We start from the raw sequence: 17,597 nt of genomic DNA, 5'->3' as shown, positions 1-17,597 counted from the left end.
CAAACTCACTCTTTTTTTTTTGAGACGGAGTCTCACTCTGTGGCCCAGGCTGGAGTGCAGTGGCCGGATCTCAGCTCACTGCAAGCTCCGCCTCCCGGGTTTACGCCATTCTCCTGCCTCAGCCTCCCGAGTAGCTGGGACTACAGGCACCCGCCACCTTGCCCAGCTAGTTTTTTTTTTTGTATTTTTTAGTAGAGACGGGGTTTCACTGTGTTAGCCAGGATGGTGTCGATCTCCTGACCTCGTGATCTGCCCATCTCGGCCTCCCAAAGTGCTGGGATTATAGGCTTGAGCCACTGCGCCCGGCCAAACTCACTCTTTTTAATAGTTGCATAGTGTTTTGTTGTATAGATGTATCATACTTTAGTTACATAGTTTCCTGTGTCACTATTTACCATCTACATTTTTCACTTCTCTAAACCAGCACTGTCCAGTTCTCTAAACCAAAGTCTGCCAGCAGCGTTTCTGTGATGACGGACACGTTCTATATCTGCTGTGTCCTATGTGGTAGCCATTAGTCATATGTAGCTGTTGAGCACTCGAAATGTGAGTACTGCATCTAAGGGACTGAATTTTTAATTTCATTTAATTAATTTTAACTTAAATAGCCATAAGTGACTTAGTGGCTGCCTTATTGGGCAGCATAACTCTAAACTATTCCAGAGTCAAGTGAGATCATTAGGCTACTTCCTTAGACCACATTACTTTGGCCTTCATAAATTATAGTTTAATGATTTTTCTTTGATGTTGAACTTCTGTAAGCCTCTCAAAGAAATATATTTTGTTGCCAGACTCCCTTAAAGGTCTATATTATGCTGCTTGAGTTTGTTCCAACAGAGAATTTTTCCTTCCAGATCTATCAGTGTACTTCCCTTCAGCAAGTCAAGTGTGTCTGTCCACCTTACTCTGCATCTCCTTTTGCCTTGGTTGCCTAGGAGCCCAAAGTTAATTTTGATTTCTATTATTTTTGAGACAGGGTCTTACTCTGTTGCCCAGGCTGGAGTGCAGTGTCCTGATCACAGCTCACTGCAGCCTTGAATTCCAGGGCCCAAGTGATTCCCCAACCTCAGCCTCCTGAGTACCCGGGACTACAGGAATGTGCCACCACACCCAGATAATTTTCGTATTTTTTATAGAGATGGAGTCTCACCATGTTGTCCAGGCTGGTTTTGAATTCCTGGGCTCAAATGATCCTCCTGCTTTGTCATCCCAAAGCGCTGGGATTACAGGCACGAACCACCACACCCCAGAGTTAAATTTTTTATTGAATTATAGCAGGGTTTTTTTTGCCTCTCACCACCATCCCAATCAAATTTCATCACTTTGTTTTCCTTCTGAGTTTAAAGATTTCATTATGTGTTTTTTTTGTTTTTGTTTTTTTAATAAAACTCTTCATATTCTTTTTGGATCTATTCTAAAACTTCACTAAAAAAATGATTAGCATCGGCCAGGCACAGTGGCGCACGCCTGTAATCCCAGCACTTTGGGAGGCCGAGGCAGGTGGATCTTTTGAGCAGGAGTTCAAGACCAGCTTGGCCAACAGGGCAAAACCGTCTCTATTAAAATACAGAAAATTAGCCTTGTGTTACTGCACACAGCTTTGGTCCCAGCTACTCAGGAGGCTGAGACAGGAGCGTCGCTTGAGCCCAGGAGGTAGAGGTGGCAGTGAAGTGAGATCATGCCACTGCGCTCTGGCCTAGGTGATAGAGCAAAACTCTGTCTCAAAAACAACAACAACAACAAAAATCAACAGTATATACACACTGCTTCCCTCCCACAGTCATGCACACTCACATATCATACATCTTAGTGAGATTCTAAATATTATCACGTGGAAGCCTGTCTGTCACCTCAGAGGAAACTATGCATGTTTAAGACTCTGCTTAAGTACTTTTGTGGTTGACCACATTTTATTCCACTGAGTATGGATTGAGTTCCTTTACATCCTTTGCTGTGCCAGTATCATGCTTTCTTTCCTTCAGCTTTATTTGAAGGAACATATAGGAAATCTTATTTTGTATGAATTTAAAATATGTTCTTCAGGATTTCCTAGTTCTGTGCATGACCGCCTCCCCAAGATAATCAGTAACTGCTAAATGGTGTTAAAATATTTTTTCTCCTTCCTAGAATAGCACTGTTAAGGTATAGAACCTTGAGTAAAAGTACATGTAATTTTTTTAAAGTTTTGCTCTTCCTTTTTTTCTGCCGAGTTTTCCACCCTGGGTATTTTAAAATATGTTGGTACCCTTAGTTTTTACATAGATCTCAAAATTAAGAATTAGAAAGCAATAAGAATATGCAGAAAAGTTGTTAATAAACACTTTTCCCTGCAAGGAAGTCGAGTAGAACCAGGAAACTACTGATGTGCTAAGGATAACACACTAAACCATCTGTGTTACTAACTCTTGGCAGGAATAAAATGACAAAACAAGATCTTGGGAGATGCTCATTACCAGGTGCGTGATCAAAAAGATAAATACATTCTCATGTAAGAAAATTGGCGTAGTGCCTTTAGCATCCTTGGGGGCATGTGTGCGTATGCATGTGGGCGAGTTTAGCATTTGGTGTAGTTAGGAAACTGGGAGAGGAAAAGGCTGGAAGTAGAGGACTTTAACATTGCTTAGAGCCATTGTTATTGCAAACTCTGGAAGTGAACTCTAGGAAACTGCACTGGAATTCAAGTGTAGTATGATGGTAAACATCAAATGACTGTAGCCAAAGTGCAAGGCCAGGCTCTTCAGGAAAGAATGAATAGGAGACCTTAAAATAAACATCTGGTTTTTTGTTCAGCTAACAGTGGACTTTGAAGAAGATTGGGGCCATGTTAAGATTTTCTTTTTCTTCCTTGAGAATTGAAGAAAACTGTCAGCTGAGGATTTTTTCATGCTATTTAACATGTCATTTGTAGTGTTTCATGAAAAGCAGACAGACATGTAAAGCTTTTTATTCTACTTCAAATTAGAATAATAAGTTAGATCCAGTTTTGAATATTTAAAAGAGAACTTTAACAGATTTGTTTTATGAGTGAGTTTCATGATTTTGAATAAAATTTTTGCACACTTAAACTACAGTGGTTTGGCCAGGTACAGTGGCCACAACTGTACTGCCATTGCTTTGGCAGGCCATGGTGGGAGGATCACTTGAGCCCAGGAGTTCAAGACCAGCCTGGGCAACATAGTGAGACCCCGTCTCTACAAAATAAAATAAATTAGCTGGGGTGGGTAAGTGTCTGTAGTCCCAACTACTCAGGAGGCTGAGGCAGGAGGATCACTTAAGCCCAGGTGATCAAGGCTGTAGTGAGCTATGATCATGCCACTGTACTCCAGCCTGGGTGACAGAGCAAGACTCTGTCTCATAAATACATATATACATACATACCTACATACATACTACAGTGGTTCATTTGAGAGTAACTCTATATGTCCTGTTCCTAAATGTTTTAGGAATATCTGGTTTTCACCAAGCTTGCGTGTTCTGAATCCTGCTTAAGTTCAAAGTTTATAAACCTCCAGTAGGTATGTGAATTTAGTTTTCAGCAAATTATTCCTTTGGCTTCCCAGAAGCTTCCTTCACATTCCAGCTCCTCAAGTAAATGTTAAAAGTTTAAAAAGGAAAAGGAGTGAATTGATTTTGTGTATATTTTTGTTTGGTGAAATAGCAGAGTGTAGGCATAGTCTTTTCAGATAAGTTTACTAAAAAGTAATTTCCTATCACCTCCCTTTGAAAAGAACTGAGGTATGCCCCGTCCCCAAACCTACCATCTTTCCAATTTATTTGTGTGTTGGGGTAGTGGGTGGGAATAAATGTTTCTTGGATTTTTCTGGCCTCCCTTCCTAAGCCAGGGTAGCTTGTGGGAGATAGTCCCCATACAAACCTTTACTGGGCCGCCTTCCTAGAACCTCATTTTATCCCCAAAATACCAAAAAGTAAAAATACAAAAATAGGAAAACACATGAAAATAAAGTGCTGTAAACGCACGACTTTGCAAATATTAATCATATAGAGCCAGTTGCTTATAGTATAGAAATAGTCTGAAGTATTCTTTTGGCACAGCATTGCCTGTGTGATTCTCGCCAGAAACGTTTAACTGGATCTGATTATGAGCAGTGATCAGCAGAGGACTGTGGGGACCTCTGCAAATCAGGGCTCTTTCTAAGAGCTCTCACCTGAGCCTTGAGCAAATGTCCACATCCTGAAAGTCAGTGAAGGTTGGGGGCTCCTAGATTAAAGGAAACTAAGGAGACGTAATAACCTCCTTAATTCAATTAAAAAACAAAAAAACAACTCTTTAAAGATATAATACACATACCATGAAGTTTATCCTTTTAAAGTGTGTAGTCCTAAGCCAGGCTCTGTGGTACCCACCCATAATCCAAGCTACTTGGGAGGCTGAGGTGGGAGGATTGTTTGAGCCCAGGAGTTTGTGACCAGCCTGTGTGACATAGTGATACCCCGTCTCAAATCAAAAAAAAAAAAAAAGAAAAGAAAACATGAAGTGTACAGTCCAGTGGTTTTTAGTACACTCAGAGTTGTGTGGTGGTCGCCACTAATTCCATGACGTTGTGTCACACTAACCAGAAACCCCATGCCAGTTTTTCTTCCTTCTCCTCCCTCTCCCAGCCCCTGCAACCACTCACCTACTTTCTGTCTATATACATTTGCCTTTTCTGGACATTTCATATACAGTATGTGGTCGGTTTTTTCTTTAGCATGTTTTCCAGGCCCGTCCATGTTGTACCATGTCTCAGTACTTTATTCCTTTTGATTGCTGAGTGACATTCCATTGTATGGATACATCACATTTGTTCACCTTCGTCAGTGTATGAATGTCGTTACTCAGTGTTTTCTAAGTCCAGTGTTTGGACTTAGTGAAATAACTAGTCTCTTAAAGATGAGTTCTCTGGCGACTTTCCCCCTCCCTGCATATGGACCCTGCTTTTCTTGTTTCTTTGCATGTCTTAGAATTTTTTTGTTGGAATCTGGATGCTTTAAATAATATAATTTAGGATTTATGGAACTCAGTCCCTCCCCCAGGTCCCCAGGGTTTGCGGTTGTTTGTTGAGTGACTGTCCTGGACTAATTCTATAAAATCTGATTTCTTTGTGACGTGTGACCACTGAAGTCTCTGCTGGTTGCTGAATTGTCAGCTAATGAATGAACAGAGATTTCCTTCCATGCCCGGAACCAGTCAGTCGCCCAGCCTCTGCCAGAGTGATCCTTGTGAATGCCCCTGCTCACCATTGCTCTCTCTGTTCAAGCCACACTGGGCTGGTCTTTTTACTGATTCACAAACAAGCCAAGCAATTCCAACCTCTAGACCTTTGTAGTTGTCAGGTAGTCTTGAGGGTCACTCCCTCCTGCCCCTTGGGTCCATGTCCATCATCTCCCCTTCCCCTCTATTCTTCATTGCCTTCTCTCCTTCAGTTTCCACAGCACTGATCTCTTGTCTGTCATAGTCTCCACTGCCTCTCCCTTGTTTGTTATTTCCCCTTTCTGGAAGGTGAGCTCCTTGAGTGTAGGGATTCTTCTGTGTTTTGTTACTGAGTATCTAGAGAGGGGGGAAAGTGCCTGATGTAACTCTTTGTTGAATAAGTGAATGGGGAGGGAGCTTAGGCAACCTGTTCTTGTTTAAGAATGAGGGCCAGATGTGGTGGCTCACTCCTGTAATCCCAGCACTTTGGGAGGCCGAGGCCGGTGGATCACTATAGCTCAGGAGTTCAAGACCAGCCTGGGCAACATGGCAAAACTACATCTCTACAAAAGATACAAAAATTAGCTGAGCATGGTGGCGCATACCTACTTGAGGGGCTGAGGTGGGAGGGTTGCTTGAACCTGGGAGGTTGAGGCGGCAGTGAGCTGAGATTGCACCACTGCACTCTAGTCTGGGTGGTAAAGTGAGACCCTGTTTCAAAAAACAACACGAAGAATGATGTCCTAAAATGCCAACTGGGGCCAGACACGGTAGCTCATGCCTGTACTCCCAGCACTTTGGGAGGCCAAGGCAGGCGGATCACCTGAGGCCAGGAGTTCGAGAACAGCCTGGCCATCATGGTGATACTCCATCTCTACTAAAAATACAAAAATTAGTTGGGTGTAGTGGCACACACGTGTAATCCCAACTACTTGGGAGGCTGAGGCACAGAATCCAGGAGGCAGAGGTTGCAGTGAGCTGAGATCGCACCACTGTACTCCAGCCTGGGTGACAAAGCAAGACTCTGTCTCAAAAAAAAAAAAAAAAAAAATGCAGGGTGGTCTTGTCCACTGGTAGTTTTCATGTTGACCCTTCAGCTAATGACTCTACCCAGATATCAGTATCTTAAAGTCTGTCTTCTGGGAGCTTTCATTTTCTCCGGAGAAGAAACCCCCGGTTTCTTTCGGAGGTGTCAGGGGTTTGGGCTGGTAGAGTGGACGCACAGCAGCATAGGCTTGACTTCAGCATTCCAGGGACTGGGAAAAGGCGGCGAGGGTCCCACAGTTTGATGTCTAGACTGCCATTAATTGTCCTGACTTGAGCCCCACAGCTCAAGTCACCTGTGCCTGGTGATATACTCCCCACCACCCCCACATAGGGCAGCTTTGGTTCCCCTCCTCCAGAGAATTATCTTCTGGTCTCTTTAGGCATGGTGGGGATTTGGGTGTTCATCAGCTCCATTATTCCCCCTATATTCTGGCCTGTGCCTCATCCTGTCGTTCCCCATGCTTAGAACCGTGAAGTTCTTGTCCCAAGGATTCTGAGGGAGGAATCTGCTCTCTTTTCTCTTTGCTGTCCACCTCTGTAAGCTCTCATATTTACCAGGCTAAGTTTCTTAAACCACTGCATCTTCTTCTTCAGTTTTTTTTGTCCTTAAAGGTTAATACCTTTTTAGATTCATTTACTGTCATTTGAAAAAGGCTTGACAGCGGTGGGGGTACCATTATTAACCGAAAGCTCTGAGTTTCTTAACATCAGTTTCAATTTGGTGTTTAAGTGTTTGCTTGGGGCGTCCCGTCTCCGCTAGCCCTTGATTGAAGGCACTCTGTCATTCATATTTGTACTCATAGTGTCACGTAGATTGACTAGCTTGATGGGCTATTAGTGAGATAATGGCTTAAGGAATCTTACAGTTTTTTTTCTTTTTTAACTTGGCCTTATTTTTCTTGTTATTTCATTTCAGTCCCTAAATTATCTTTTCAAATAGTAAATCAAGTTGTCACAGATAATAGTTTTTCTTTTTTAAAAATAAATCTTTTAAAATGTTGAAATTAAATCACTCCGTTGCTAATCTGATTTTTAAGAACAAAACACTACAAGTAGAGTACATTTAAATGACTCATAATTACTCAAACAAATGCATGTAAACTTGGGTATGCAATTAGGCAGCTCATTATGCTGCAAATGCAATTACATGCTTAAGGTCATGGCCACTCCCTCTGGCTCACCCAGTTGTTTCTCTTGGGTTTATGATCATTTATTAAGCCTCAGCTGTCAGAATTTGAAAATACATGCTGCTGCTAGTGAGGCCTTTCCACCAATAATGGAAGAAAAGCTGGAAAAGAAAATTTTCTTTTGAGTTTATATGCAGAGTTGGTTTTCTTACTTGGCAAAATCCCATTTTCCCACCGGAGATGCAGGCTATGTAATTAGAAAAATTATCATTAATCATAATAGTGGTCAGTTGATATTTATACTATATCTATATTTGGTATATATTTACCATATGTAGCTATGTATGGTGTGTATATACATTATAGTACAGCTCCATCATCTCTTACCTGCAATTCTGAAATTTAAAAAGCCTTGAAAATTTGTTTATAACTCTGTGGTGAACCCCAGCTGGACCTGATTCATTAGGACTTCAACCTGTGTGAAATGAGTTTCTTTGTAGGTCTGTGTTTATCCCACATCACTGGTGTGAATATGTGTAGGTTTTGCTGCAGAGATGTTAATATCGTTTGATCATGGGCCACTGACCCAGACCTCACTGAAGATTTTTTGTTATATACAGCATACATACGGTATTACTTTTTTAAAATGCAAAACGTTACTTGTTTCAAACCCTGGCCCCAGTTGTTTCTGATAAAGAACCAGGCAGGGCCTCACTGCAGTGAGCTATGGTCATACTACTGCACTCCAGCCTGGGCAACAGCAAGATCCTGTTTCCCAAAAAGAATCATGGCCTCACAGTAAGGGTAACAGATTTCTGGTTAGACCTGGATTTAAATTCTAATAGGGGGCTGGGCGCTCTGGCTCATGCCTATAATCCCAGCACTTTAGGAGGCCGAGGTGGACGGATCACCCAAGATCAGGAGTTCAATACCAGCCTGGCCAACGTGGTAAAATCCCATCTCTACTAAAAATACAAAAATTAGCTGGGCGTGGTAGTGCACGCCTGTAATCCCAGCTACTAGGGAGACTGAGGCAGGAGAATCACTTGAACCCGGGAGGCGAAGGTTGCAGTGAGCCGAGATTGCGCCACTGCACTCCAGCCTGAGTGACAGAGTGAGACTCCATCTCAAAAAAAAAAAAAAAAAAATTCTAATGGGAGTTAAAACCGTCTACTTCTTAGAGTGTGGGTTGCTAGTGCTATTATTGTTTTTATTATTGTTCCCGTTCCAGAACTGATATTTATATCTATTTTTAGAGTGTCCTCAAAACAGTTCTATAATAAAGTAACTAGATACTTGATATAGTTGCTAGGTGGTAAAAAAAACTTTTATATTCAAACTCCCTGTTGCTGCTAGTCAGTAAATGTGGTTCTTACCTGTTTGATTTAATAGTGTCATTATAACATAAAAGTTTAAATTGAATTTCTAGGATTGTAATAGTATAAGATCACTAAAAGGTAAAAATGACAGTTCTCCTAACTAAACATCTTCTGTGTAATCAATCAGTTAAATATATAAATTTTATGTAGCATTGCATTCTAACTGTTTAGTGTGGCAGTGAAGCTTTACTGACTATGAAACCACAGCCTCTCAGTTGTTCAGGGCCTTGCTCAATTCCCCCTTGCAAAGCTATCTTGATTGGCCTCAGCAGATAAAGGGCTTCCTAGAACCTTTTAAAAATTTCTGTTTTGGCACTAATCCCATTGTATTGTACTTGATTGTTTTCCATACTTATGTTTGACTTTAGCTCTTAACTTTTACCAGATGCTCAGTTAACTTTTTGAATGAATGAATGAAGTTGAAGAAATTAAGAATCATTTAGTCCTTCCACATAAGTATTGCTATATTTGAAACAACTCTGTTCCTTTTGGGTTTCATTCTACTACCTATTTTTATAGAGTATACTGTACCTGGAACATAATAAATATGGAATTTAATAAATATGTGATGAATAAAAATTGAATTAAAATCTATCTCGTTACGTTTAATGGTTTCAGTTTTATTCCTGAAATTAAAATAATATACTTAGGTCCTTTTTCCATGTGATTCTTTTTCTTTCTCTCTTGTCTTGTCTTGTCTTATCTGGTCTTCTCTGGTCTTCTTTCTCTCTCTTTTTTTTTTTTTTTTTTTTTTAAACAGGATCTCACTCTGTTGCCCAGGCTGGAATGCAGTGGCGTGATCGTGGCTTACTGCAGCTCAACCTCAAGTGATCCTCCCACCTCAGCCTCAGGAATAGCTGGAATCACAGGCACATGCCACCATACCTGGTTAATTTTTTCATATTTTTAATTTTTGTGTAGAGACAAAGCCTCACTACATTGCCCAGGATTGTAAAAGAATATTTCTAGGCTGGGCACTCTTGAAATCCCAGCACTTTGGGAGGCCAAGATGGGCAGATCACCTGAGGTCAGGAGTTTGAGACCAGCTTGGCCAACATGGCGAAACCCCATCTCTACTAAAAATACAAAAATTTACTGGGTGTGGTGGTGAGTGCCTGTAATCTGAGCTACTCAGGAGGCTGAGGTATAATAATCGCTTGAACCTGGGAGGCAGAGGTTGCAGTGAGCCTAAATCATGCCACTGCACTCCAGCCTGGGATACAGATGGAGACTGTGTCTCAAAGAAAAGAAAAAATTCTGAAAAAAGATAATTTCAGATTTAATGGCTATTCTGTGTTATCAGTTATTTTCTTGTTTGTTCCATTAATAGTACATTAGATAATGAAATGCTTTGTCATACTCAGTAGCATTATAAGCAAGCAGAAAAAAATGATGGCATTTGTATTGGGTTAGTAGACTTTGGTTCTTTGTCTGTGATATTAATGGTACTTTGTTGTTGTTTTAATCACCCTTGATCTGTTAAAACCATTTATCTGGTAATCCTCAGTCTTTTATTTTGTCTCAGCACAGCTTTGGGATGTAGCACAGTGATTTTTCTAAAGTAGAGTGAGGGAAGGAGTATCCTCTTTTACCTCCCTAAGAGTTTATTTTTATTTGTATTGTTCTTCGAGACAGGGTCTCACTGTGTTGCCCAGGCTGAAGGCCAGTGGCACCATCATAGCTCACTGCTGCCTCCAGATCCTGGGCTTAAGGGATCCTTCCGTCTCACCCTCCGGGGATAATAGTTGGGACTGCAGGTACATGCCATCATGCCCAGCTAATTTTGACAATCTGTTTTTTTGTTTTTTGTTTTTTTGAAACAGGGTCTAATTCTGTCACCCAGGCTGGAATGCAGTGGCACAATCTTGGCTCATTGCAACCTCCACCTCCTGGGTTCAAGCAATTCTCATGCCTCAGTCTCCTGAGTAGCTGGGATACAGGCATGCGCCACCATGCCTGGCTAATTTTTGTATCTTTAGTAGAGATGGGGTTTCACCTGGGGTTTGGCCAGGCTGGTCTCGAACTCCTGACCTCAGGCCATCTGCCCGCCTCAGCCTCCCAAAGTGCTGGGATTACAGGTGTGAGCCACTGCGCCTGGCCAACAATATGTATTTTTGTAGAGATAGGATCTCACTGTGTTGCCCAGGCTGTCTTGAACTCCTGGGCTCAGGAAGTCCCCTTGCCTTGGCCTTCCGAAGTGCTGAGATTAGGCGTGAGCCATTGCACCCGGCCCCTAAGATTTTTAGTATTCACCCTTTCTCCTCCCCACTTGTAGTCCCTTACAGAAATATATGAGAATTTTGAGTTTTATAATTAGCATCTTAAAGACAGATTGTAATCATAGAAGCAGTGATCATCTTGGGCACATGGCATGTATTTTCATGTCCTTTAAAATTGGTTCTTCTGCTCAAATAGATTGGCACAAGCAGATACTTTGCTGCATTTGAGTTGCAGCCTTCTTGTAGCATGTTGGTACATAAAGATTCTTTCATGTTTTGGAGAATCAAGTATTTCCATTTCAATTGGTTGATATGATTATCATTAAAGTTGCTAAGGGAGCCGCATTGTCCCTTTCTAGCAATCTGATGAATCAGTTTTCAGTTTTCTACTTTTGTTAATAGTGACCTGTGAGTTGAAGAAATATTTGCTGGGCACAGTGCCAGTGCCTGTAATTCTAGCTATTCTGAAGGCTCTCTTGAACTCAGGGTTTCAAGACCAGCCTAGGCAACACAGCAAGAACCTGTCTCTAAAAAAATAAAAAGAAAAAAAGAAAGGCTTGTAAATTGACCACAGCATGGGCAACATGGTGTGACCGAAACATAGAATACAGCAATATAACAGCAGGACAGAAAACTGGAAAGTTTGAGGTAGTAGTGATAGTCCAGATATGGCTAAAAAGGATGTTTTCCTCAAGTTGTAAAATGTGGAATTTAGAAAGTAAATTAATATATTTTAAAGGGTTAGTGGAGGTTTAACACATTTTATGGCTGTGAAGGCAACAAAGACATTTTACACATTGACACTGTGGTCATTGTAGCTACATCAGAGAGTGTGACATGCCTGTGGTTGAGCCTTCCTTATCGGCCAAGCTGGCCACTGTTTTGAAACTTGTAGGCGTCTGAGGAAAGGTCTAATGTGGATAAAACCTGCAGTTTATACCAGTGTAAATCAGTCATTTCAACTTTGTTATGGTGGTTTTGATGTTTTTTTTTCTCTGAAAAGGAACTCAGGAAATGTGATTAATAAGGTCAACTACTAGATTTAATTTTGTTTTTGATGGAAATATTTTTTCCTAGAAAATTTAATGGCTATGAATTTGATTGTGGAGATTATTTGCCATAACTAGACGTGTCCCCTGACAGGCAATTTAAACCACTTCCATTAAAATCTAGATAATCAGAAAGAATGTTGTGAAACATTATAAAAGAGGGCTATATGAAAGTAAATTCACATCTAGACTGTTTTAGTATTCCTGCCTCTCACCTCCAAAAGTCAGTGCACACAGTATAATCTTTTTATTGTCTTGGAAGCCCATGTTTATGATTGGTTTAAAAAGGTGGAACAATTTATTTTGATATTCTTTGGGTAGCAGTGTACCCTTGCATAGGAGTCAAGATAGATCTGACTTTCACCAGAAGTGTTCATATACCCAGTAGCCTTATGGTGAGGTATTTGCTTGTTTTTATCTGAATAAGGAATATTAGACCAATTTAGAAATACTTTTGCCACAGAGGACCCTTTAAGTGTTAGTACTTCATGCATATGAAATTCGAATGTGTTTTATACATGAATAGATTTATTTATCACATAGTTATTGAGCACCTACTATTTGGCAGGCACTGTTCTAGGTATTAAAAATTCAGCAGTTAACAAAACAGATGTCTCTCCTCCTCAGAGGACAATATCTTGGATATTATATTCTAAAAAAGCAATAATAGCATACTTTGATCTAGTCTAGAAAAGACAAGATTGCTGTTTTAGGCAGTACACCATTATCTGATAGAGCTTTGCATTTACAGGTTTATGACTCACTGGAAGCAAATACCCCTGTAGTTACAAACGCCTCAACTCTCTCGGCTTCAGAAGATGCCTGTGATTTTCCTGGCTTGCTCGTGTGCTCCTTCCGACATGAAGTCCTTTCAAATAGACTTATTCGGTGTCCCAGCCTTCCCTGGTTTTTTTTTTAAGCCATCTTCCCCTTGGACTCAGTGTGCAATCTGAGTTCATCGCACACACACATTGTGTGTGCATACATGTGCACACGCAAGTGCACCCATGTGCTTCAGCTGGATTTTAAACTTCTTCAGGGAGACTGTGGTCAGTGTCTTTAATTTAGCACAGTGCTTTGTATGTGGTAGCATTTAGTTGTTGACTTCAAGCTACTATACTAAAATTGCTTAAAACCATGGCAGTTCTTTAAAAAAGTGTTCCATATGGAATTTTTTAAAAATGGCTTGCATTTCTTGAAGGTTTGTCTTTTATGGTTGGAGTCAAACCACTTAGTATGTAAAAACCTTTACTTCTATTTTTAAAAATTGTAGATTGCGCTAATATGAAATTTCTGTGGAAGACTCTTTATGCTCGAGTGTTTTCATGTTTATGAGTACCATAGCTGTGTTGGGGTGAAGAAAATCACTCTTTCTAATCAGGCAAAATATTATAACTAAATTATTATGGCCATATCTAACATTTTCTTTTTATTTGAAGAGGGTGTTAACAGGGACTGTTTTTCTTTGTTATAACTCTTCCTTCTACCTTTCCTTCTTCAGAAAGTTCAAGCTAGATTTAATGATTTCCATTATGATTTCCGGGTTTTTTTCCCAGTATGCTTGATTGTTACTGAAATAAACAGGTTAAGTCGTCACTGGAAGTTCCATTTTGCCCGAGCCCAGTGTTCTCTCATCAGAATACCTCTGGCTTAAGGGAGGATTTCACTAGCATATCTTCTCTGTTGACTGAGCAGATTTCCTTTGGCATACGTTCACCTCAGCGGGTGTGGCATTTTGTTAGGAAACATTTGTAAAAATAGCAAAATTGTACAAAGCAATCATAGTATTTTATGAAAGTAGTTGGATTATGTTTTTTCATAGTTGGATTATAAACTTAATGATTCATATTTTATTAGTTGGTTTTAATTCTGTTCAGCCTTTTGTTCCTCAGCCTTTCATTGGGATAACTCGTGGAGCCTGGTCACCCATTTAGTTTTGAAGAATTCTTTATACAGAAATTTTAAAAATCAACTAATTATTTTTAAACGGCAAATAACAATTATATGTATTAGTTGTGTACAGCGTGATGTTTTGAAACGTGTATGTTGTGGAATGGCTAAATTGAGCTAATTAACATTTGCATCAGATCACATAGTACTTACCATTTGTTGTAATGAGAATATTTAAAATTTACTCTCAGTGATTTTCAAGAATACAATATATTGCCATTAATTATAGTCTAGAATTTTAGTTTTTAATGAGTTAAATGAATTAAATGAAGTGGATCATGCAGAATGGAATGTAATTGTCGAGTAATTAGTTGAAAAATCTTAAAAGAAAGTAATTTTGGGCCGAGTGTGGTGGCTGAGGCTGGCAGATTGCTTGAACTCATGAGTTCAAGACCAACCTGGGCAACATGGCAAAACCCTACCTCTACAAAATAATAATAATACTAATAAATATTGTTTTTAAAAAAGGTAATTTTTCTTTCAGACCTTCATTTGGCAAACTTTAAAAATCTAGTATACCAAATAATGCTTTTGTAGAATTCTAGTAGTATTTTGAAGGAAGGAGGTGATACATGAATGAATGGATGTTAATAAGTATCTGAATTATTTATCTATGTTTTGATAGTGCTAATATAAGAACATTCATTAATACTTTTGTGCCATAGACTGAGATTGTTTTCTCTTACAAGCCTAAAAATTTACTGATTTGTTTATTCTCTTCTGTTATATACTTGTTCATTATCCATATTGCATCTATTTGTCAATACTTCTGAGAGAAAAAAGGATTTAGAAATCATACTTAACAAAATTTGGTTATAAATGACTGAGACTTGGATGGTGTGGGAAACTGTGCCTTTGCTGACCTTCTCATAAATACCAACAGGTTTTAGGTCCTGCTCCTCGGTGGTGTTCCTTCTTAGACAACTTGACCGAAGAATTAGAAGAGAATCCAGAAAGCACAGTTTATGATGATTATAAATTTGTCACCAAGAAAGACCTTGAAAATTTAGGTAAAAAAAAAAAATTGTGGTAAAATATTATGTAATTATTTTATTTCTACTTTTTTTTTGAGTTTTGAATATGAGAATTGGCTGAGCCATGTTTCCCTCATCTCCCAAATCTTCCCTTTCTGCCAAATCAGATATTAAACATATTATAAATTACCAGATTTGTAACTTTTCTCCTTAGAGAAAAGTTTAAGTAAATTTAACATACTGAAGCCTTTTTGTATTTTAAATGAGAATTTATTTTAGCAAATAATTTATTTTAGCATACTAGCTATATAGAGAAAACAAATTGTCACGAAAGCAGTGATTTTTTTTTTCTCAGTATTATCTGAAGTATAATAAGGTTTTGAAAATACCTCAAAGACGGCAAGTAAATGATTCCTGCCTCCCTTTTAGGTTTGATTATAGAAGACCCAATCTAAAACGTAGAAATGATACATTGAAACTTTAGATCTACAAGAACCTTAATAGTTACTTTATGTTTAAAGGTCATAAGCCAAGAAATATCTTGAAAGAACAGCAAATACTTATGAGATAGGGCTTACTATGTGCAGGCAGTATTATTTTTCTTTTTCTTTTTTTTTTTTTTTTTTTTTTTTTTGAGATAGTCTTGCTCTGTCACCCAGGCTGGAGTGCAGTGGCCCAATCTTGTCTCTTTGCAACCTCCACCTCCCAGGCTAAGTGATTCTCCTGCCTCAACCTCCTGAGTAGCGGGGATTACAGATGTGTGCCACCATGCAGTATGGTAAGACAGAGTTTCACCGTGTTGACCAGGCTGGTCTTGAACTCCTGGCCTCAGGTGATCCATCCACCTCAGCCTCCCAAAGTATTGGGATTACAGGTGTGAGCCACCACACTCAGTCTGTGCAGGCAGTATTCTAAGCATTCTACACATAACTCATTTAATCTTCACATCCCTATGGATTGGGTACTATTATGATTCCATTAGATAAGGAAACTGAGGCCAAAAAAAAAAAAGGTAAATGTACGTCGCCAGAAGTTTCAGTCGTAGTAAATTTGAGAGTTGAGCTTTAAATCCAGAGTCCATGCCCCTCCCCCAGCCATCCCAGCCCCTGCAGGACATGTTGGGCCTGCTTGCCTAGCACTCCTCTAGGTTAGAGTAGATGGTGCTCATCTTGTTCTGCTGCTGCCAGCGGGCTACTGCAGAAGTTACTGAGAGTGGGAAAACTTAGAGGATCCATTCTGTACAAGGCAAGGCAACTTAGTTGTCTTTGGAATAAATAGATGTGCAACAACAGTTGAGTATTAAAAGAAAACAGAGGCCGGGCGCGGTGGCTCAAGCCTGTAATCCCAGCACTTTGGGAGGCCGAGACGGGCGGATCACGAGGTCAGGAGATCGAGACCATCCTGGCGAACACGGTGAAACCCCGTCTCTACTAAAAAATACAAAAAAAACTAGCCGGGCGAGGTGGCGGGCGCCTGTAGTCCCAGCTACTCGGGAGGCTGAGGCAGGAGAATGGCGTAAACCCGGGAGGCGGAGCTTGCAGTGAGCTGAGATCCGGCCACTGCACTCCAGCCTGGGCAACAGAGCCAGACTCCATCTCAAAAAAAAAAAAAAAAAAAAAAAAGAAAACAGAATCATGTTACCATTAGATTAATTAAACTTCCTTTTTAACCCATATCTCATAGCACAGTTAATCCAGGCAGAATTACTTTCTGTCAGTTACTACCAAAAAAGAACTGAGTTCAGCCTTTTAAAAAATGACTTGAATGAAATAGGACCTTCTTAGTGCAGTGCCTTCTTAAGTGTCTCCAGAGTAATTTTTATGATATGCTATGTCACACTCACCTACTTCCCTGAATTGAATGAAAAAAGTCATTGTTCTTTTGTGGATTTTTTTAAAACTACTATATTTAGTACATTTTGGGTTCTTTTTCAGTCTCTTTACTGGGTTTATTTTGGATGAAGAAAGCAGTTATATAAGTTTAGGTATATTTTGTTAAAATGTAATTGTACTGCTAATTTTTAAAACTATAGAAATAGATATTCAACAAAACGACAGTCATACTAGAAAGCATTTTATGTGTATTACTAATATCTTTTGATGTCAAATGAGCCTTTATCTTTTCCCCATAATATATAAAACCTTCTAAATAGATATCTTAAGAGTAGAAGTAAGTAATGAACTTCCCTTACTTCCTAAGATTATTTTTAGTGCAACATTAGTATATTGAAGATTTGCAAGTTCTGACTGTTCAGGATATGGCCTATAGCAGATCTTATAGCTTGGTATTTCCCACAGTGCGTTCTTTGAAATATTACTTCTGTAAAAAGGACTGGGTAGATAGCATAGTGGCTGATATCATGGACACCACGGGTAGACTGACATGGGTTTATATCCCACCTCTCTCACTTAATATCTGCACAGCTTGGCCAGTTCAGTTAGCCTCTTTAAGCCTTGGTTTCCTCATCTGTAAAATGGGAATAATATTGGTTATATTATAACCCCATAGGGTTGCTTGGGGAATGAATCAGAAAATGCTTGGAAAATATTCAGCACCCTGTTATTTTAGGAGATTTGTGGCAAATAAATTTGGGAAATGCTAGATTAAGCACAGTTAAATCAATTTCTTTGTCTCACTTCTTAGAGCCTTTAATACCATTAT

The 17,597-nt window shown here is 39.6% G+C and overlaps 1 protein-coding gene across 2 annotated transcripts in view; it reads left to right on the top strand.

Annotated features, from left to right (window-relative positions):
* Window positions 1–17,597, top strand: part of NOL10 (nucleolar protein 10) — a 115,694-nt gene that overhangs the window by 64,613 nt on the left and 33,484 nt on the right. For both annotated transcript variants that reach the window (XM_007971496.3, XM_007971495.3), the window contains one exon: window positions 14,846–14,972. In XM_007971496.3, the coding sequence (XP_007969687.2) occupies window positions 14,846–14,972 (127 nt within the window). The remainder of the gene's footprint in view (window positions 1–14,845; window positions 14,973–17,597) is intronic.

This window comes from Chlorocebus sabaeus, chromosome 14 (assembly GCF_047675955.1).
Source record: "Chlorocebus sabaeus isolate Y175 chromosome 14, mChlSab1.0.hap1, whole genome shotgun sequence".
Lineage (NCBI taxonomy): Eukaryota > Metazoa > Chordata > Mammalia > Primates > Cercopithecidae > Chlorocebus > Chlorocebus sabaeus.
Note: the sequence above shows the minus strand (reverse complement) of the source record. Positions and strands in the feature narration are given on the sequence as shown.